A 6,000-nucleotide genomic window follows, 5' to 3' on the forward strand; every position below is an offset into this window, starting at 1 on the left:
TTTACTTGTTTTAAGTAATTTAATCTTATGAAAGTGTCTGATTCCATTTGCAGATCATTTTACTAGTTTTAAGTATTACTTCTTGAAACAAGCAAATTTATCTTCATTTTTTCTCAAAACAAGTAAAATAATCTGTCACTTTCACTACATACAATTACATACAACAAGAAAAAATGTATAGAAAGAGGTGGAATAATCTTATAATATTCTTACAACAGTCTCATAATGAGAGATATTACATATATTCAGTCCTGAAACTGGACACTTTAAAAACAATGTTTTGTTATGAAACATGTTCCCTGCTGTGTACTAAATAATATGTTGGATTATTATTTTTTGTTTACTGGGAAACATATAATATTCAGTGTTCCGTATGCTGGACATTTGGGCTTTTTGAAAAATAAACATATTTATTATGACCAACATCCACTTCTTCTGTGTTTACTGTGTGTACAGCTGCATGATAATAATTTTCATAATAATTTTTATGTCATAACAATAAACAAAGAGCTTTTTAACCCAAAGCATATACACTGATTTACATCAGTATATCTAAAATTTAAAAAAATGGTTTAAACAATCGAGGTCATTGATAAAAAACATTACATAAGCCATATAACACATTACATAGATTTATATGCTTTAATAGAAATAACATTTCTGAAACACAAGCAGTGTTCAGTTGTTTGTTTGGGTGTTTATCCTGATGATAATAAATATTTTCATCTTTCAAACTAACGTGACTAATTCCAAGGTCCAGTATTCAGGACAGTCAAATCCACTAAAATCACTAAAAACTAATATTATCTCCAAATTTATTATCCATAGAACATCATCTACTGTCACTCCATCTTAAATAAACATAAGGTTCTACTTTTGATTGCGTTTGTAAAGCATGAGTCTATTAAACTATTCAATTATCTATTATGCTAATCAATTATCTGTTGTATTAATCTATTTTACTAATCAACTATCTATTATACTAATCAGTCATCCATCAAAAACCTGGGAAACAATGTTCAGCATACTGGACATCAGAACGAGAAGGTTATATCGCAGTACTTCAAGATGTTTCATGATACACATCACGATATTTGGTTTTTCTGAGATTTAAAAAGTCAGAACAGACAAAACAGAACCTTTAGTGCCACATATAAAAATACCTTTCTTACAAACGTACCTCAAAAATACTTTTATACTCCACTTATTGTTATTAGAGCAGGTTGTAACAGTGGAACTCCTTATGATGACATAAACTCACTCATTTTCTGAGGAAATGATGAATTGAGATTTCTACACTGTTGACAAACTCATATTAAAACAAATATGAGTGTCTTAAATAAAAGTTTATGAGGTTCAGCAGAAACAAACAGGGACTTACAGAGGCTGAGACACTGTTTATACTGCAAGATGACGATGAAAACATCTTAAATACAATCAATATATCTAATATCTTTCATTATGACTGCTGTAAGGAGATCGTAAGATTACTTCACTTATTTCTACTTCTTTAACATTCTTTTATCTAGTGAAAGTGACTTATTCCATTGGCCGGTACTTGTTTAAAGCATTATCGTTATTTCTTGAATAATTTATAAATTAGTCAATACATAATTTTTTCAAACAAGACCACTTCATTAGATACAATTACTTAAAACATGTAAAAATGTCTAGAAACGGGTGGAATAATCTTTTTAATCATTCTTACAACAGTTTCACAATAATGAATTAGATATGTTTTCTGATTTTAAGATGATTTCGCTAAAACTGAGCGTCCAGGACAAAAATACATCTCCACTGATAATAACTACACTTATCTACACTTCTAACCACAAAACTGACAATGTTTACCTCAGAAATTACAATTTTAGGGCTTTTAAAAGCTGCTTATCTCACCGAAGCGCCACGCCTCGTTATGATGAAGCAGAGTAACTAGCTAGCATAACAGCAGCGCTGATGCTAACGCTTATTCACGGCTTCTGCTTCGAATTTTCCGTTCCACCTTAAATGGGGCATCAGCCACGTCCTGGAGCCTGAGAACAAGAGGCGCCAGAATGGAATGCTGCACCATTTAAGGTGGAACGGGAAATTTCGATCAATAGGCGCCAGAGTGTAATAGCTCCGCCGTTTAAGATGGAACGGGAAAATTCGAACAAGAGGCGCTGCACCATTTAAGGTGGAACGGGGAAATTTGAACAAGAATCTGGCGAATCCAGTCTGTCTGTCTGTCTATCTGTCTGTCTCACCTCCTGCAGCTGCTCCAGCTCCTGCCTCAGGGTCTCCTGCTCGGCCTCCAGCTCGGAGTACTGCTGCTTCAGGGTCTGGTTCTCCTCCAGCACCACCAGCCCGCACTCCGCCGCCCGGACCTTCTCCCGGTTCGCCTCCGCCAGCTCCCGGCTCAGCCGCTCCACCTCGGCGCGGTAGTGCTCCACCGTCTCCCCGCATCCTCCACCAGCAGCCATCGCCCCCTCTCCTCCTCCTCCTCCTCCTTCAGCAGAGGGCCGTTTTATCCCGGGTTCCCCGCAGTGGCAGTTGGGTAAACCGAGCTCGCATCCCGGCAGCGATGACAACAAGCAGCGTTAACTCATCTCCTCTCAGCGGCCCCGCGCGGCGCTGTGTGCGGTCAGGGCGGCGGCCTAGCCCCGCTTCCTCCTCTTCTTTTTCTGCTTATTCATGGAGACTCTCTCTCTGAGGAAACACACCGGACCGGGCAGCCGAATAACGGGCTGCTGAGGGGTGCCGTCCGTCCCTCCGGCTGGCTGTGACGTCAGCGCATCCCGGCGCAGTCAGTCAGTCCGCGCGCTCCCCTGACAGTAACAGCAGATTAAAGGGCCCGCACCGCTGAAAACCACACTCACCTGTATGGCACACCAGAGTGCGGTGAGATGTGTCGGTTAAAGGTGCAAACGGAGGTGGGCGATACGGCACATGTAATATCACGATACTTCAGGAGGTCTTTTACGATCCACGATGCGTCACCACATTTATTTATTTTCACATCTGATAAGTTAGAAGCCCCTGCAGAGCCCCTAAACCGGGGGTGCACAGCTCCGGGCCTGGAGGGTCGGTGTCCAGCACAGTTTGGTAGTTTTCCGACCCAAACACACCCACTAAACCTGCCAATTAACCAATCAATCGATTGTAATCAGGTGTGTCTGAGCAGGTGAATCACCACACGGTGCTCCAGGACCAGTGTTGTTCACCTCTGCCCTAAAGGTGATATAGTGATTGTTTTTTAATAAGGTGTGGCTACTAAGTTATATATAAGTGTCTCATAACTCATAGCCTCAATCTAGTAATTTGTGACCTCAATATATTATTTTGTGGCCTCAAAATAGTCATTTTTGTCCTTAGTATATTGATTGTGGCCCCAATATATTTAATTGTGGCCTCAATATAGCAAATTGTGGCATCGATGTAGTAATTTGTGGCCTAAATTAGTAATCTATGGCCTCGGTATAGTAATTTGTGGACTCAATTTGTTAATTTGTGGGCAAAATATAGTAAATTGTGGCCTAAATATAGTAATTTGTGACCTCAATATAATAATTTGTGGCATCAATATAGTAATTTGTGGCCTCAGTATATTAATTGTGACCTCAAGAACAGTAATAAACCACTCTTCCGCTCACCAACCAGATATATCATCCATAATCTCGAAATACAGTAAGAACACGGAAAAATTAAGATGGATAAGGAATGCTTCAGCTCGGACTGCTTTCTAAACTATGTACAATACAGGACAGCCAATCAGAACAGAGCTCGTTTACATATATCAATTTTAAAGGCACAGAATCATAAACAGCCTGTTTAATTCTGGGGATTGAGCGAGGATGGAAAACAATTATGACTCTTTTGGTGCATAAAATATGGAAACCCCATAGATTTATATGTCTTTTTCTCTGTTTTCTCAAAATCTCGCATTATTTATATAATTATCACGACACAACGAATGTTGTTTTCTATAAATAGTGAGATATTTATGCCATTAAAACAACATCAGCATAACACAGCAAATGTTATCGTGATAAAACAATGTCCATTATGTTGTTATACTGATTTTACTAACTTGAGATCTCAAGAAAACATTATTTGCTTTCCTGTGATAATGGCAAATATCATCATCTCAAGAAAACAAATAAAATGAGAAAACATGCAAACCCATGGCCCTTTAGAATTGTTCACAGTGGTGGTGATAGGAACCAGACGTCCCCCTCTAAAAGCTCCCTCACAGAAAGTTCCTACATGAAATGGTTATGAATTCACTGCCTGATGACTGAGACACTGTTTTATGATAGTTTAGAGAACTTAAACTCCATTCATGGTGGAGGGATACATGCAGGGCGCTGTGAGGCAAAATAGTCCCCAAAGAAAACTTATTATTTCAGATTTTCCACTATTTTCCATCATCAACATTCCATATAAACTCAGAAGACTCGTGTAGGTTCACTGGTGGTTCTGGATAGTAAATAAAATGTCTATATTTGTGTGTATCAGGTCAGATACTCGCAGTTATAAGCAAGCTTTCAGGCTTTAATGAAAAGCGGACAATCCAGATTTGTGGTGATGAAACAGGCCAGGGTTTGAAAGATGGGTGGACTTCCCCTGGCATCTTAAGAGATGCTACGCAGTCATTACCAATGAATCAGTGATAGATCAGTAGAAGATGAACAAAGTAAACAGTGATCTGAAAAGCCAGACTGTTTAAAGTTCAGCTGTGTATCAATAATTAGGCACTGACAGTAAATATGATCCAGTCTGATGAGACTTCATAGGACATCTGTGCCGTAAATGATTCTATATAGAACATTTTTAAAAAGGGTTCTATATATCACCAAAAAGTGTTTTTCTACAGTGACAAGCTTAACATTGTAACAATAGCAGAACCCTTTTTGGTGCTATATAGAACCCTTCTCAAAAAGGTACTATGTAGAACAATCTACAGCACCTTCTCCATCAATCTGCAAAGAACCCATTTAATCATGCAAAGGATTCTTTGAGTGTTGATGGTTCTATATAGAACCATTGTCTTTACTCAAGAACCCTTGATGAACCATCTTTTTTAAGAGTGCAGAACCATATACAACACATTTTCTGTCAGTCTGAAGAACTTTTATGATACAAAGAACCATTTATCATGCCAAGGGTTCTTTGGGTTTTAATGGTTCTATGTAGAACAACTTTTTACTAAAGAACCCTTGAAGAACCTTCTTTTTAAAGAGTGTAGAACCATATACAACACATTTTCTGTCAATCTGAAGAACTTTTATGATGCAGAGAACCATTTAATCATGCAAAGAGTTCTTTGACTGTTCATGGTTCCATATAGAATCATTTTCTTTACTAAAAAACCCTTGAAGAACCTTATTTTTTTAAGAGTGTAGAACTGTATGCAACGCATTCTACGTCAATCTAAAGAACACTTTCACCATGCAAACAACCATTTCACCACACAGAGGGTTCAATGGGTCTAAATGGTTCTATATAGAACCATTTTCTTTACTAAAGAACCCTTGAAGAACCATCTAGAGTTTTTAGTGTGAAAAAGGATTTAGTTTTAGTTTAGTGGTGTAACTGCTGTCTCATAGACTGTTGTTGGGGGAGGGGGGTCAGAGTGCACTTTATGTTGCAGTGCATGCTGGGAATTGTAGTGCAGTGCATTGTGAGGCTAATATTAATAAAAAATGTAAATAATTCCACGGGCTGGAGAGGATTGAGCCGCGGGGCTTCTGGCAGACACATGGGTTCTACATCATCCTCACAGCTTTATTGCTAACAGAAGGTACAGCTGACAAAATCAGGTCTTGTGAAACACTCAGATTTTACAGCCAATGGAATTTAATGAAGCTTCGAATCAAAGAAAACCCTGAACGTTTCAGTGCCGCAGTCAGAGCTGAGCTGATAAGCACAAGGTAATGCAGAGTTCACCTGAGAGTCAGGTAGCTATAAATGAAGATAAGGACAGGTTGAAAAGGTGAGCACTTAGAAGAGTAACAGTGT

The 6,000-nt window shown here is 38.6% G+C and overlaps 1 protein-coding gene across 1 annotated transcript in view; it reads right to left on the bottom strand.

The window, feature by feature from the left end:
* LOC118811400 (protein bicaudal D homolog 1-like) overlaps positions 1 to 2,462 on the bottom strand; it is a 40,529-nt gene extending 38,067 nt beyond the window's left edge. Inside the window, exon 1 of the mRNA XM_036575572.1 lies at positions 2,247 to 2,462. Coding sequence (XP_036431465.1) covers positions 2,247 to 2,462 — 216 coding nt within the window. The remainder of the gene's footprint in view (positions 1 to 2,246) is intronic.
* Between the last annotated feature and the right edge of the window lie 3,538 nt (positions 2,463 to 6,000).

Source organism: Colossoma macropomum, unplaced genomic scaffold, assembly GCF_904425465.1.
Source record: "Colossoma macropomum unplaced genomic scaffold, Colossoma_macropomum, whole genome shotgun sequence".
In the NCBI taxonomy this organism is placed as follows: Eukaryota; Metazoa; Chordata; class Actinopteri; order Characiformes; family Serrasalmidae; genus Colossoma; species Colossoma macropomum.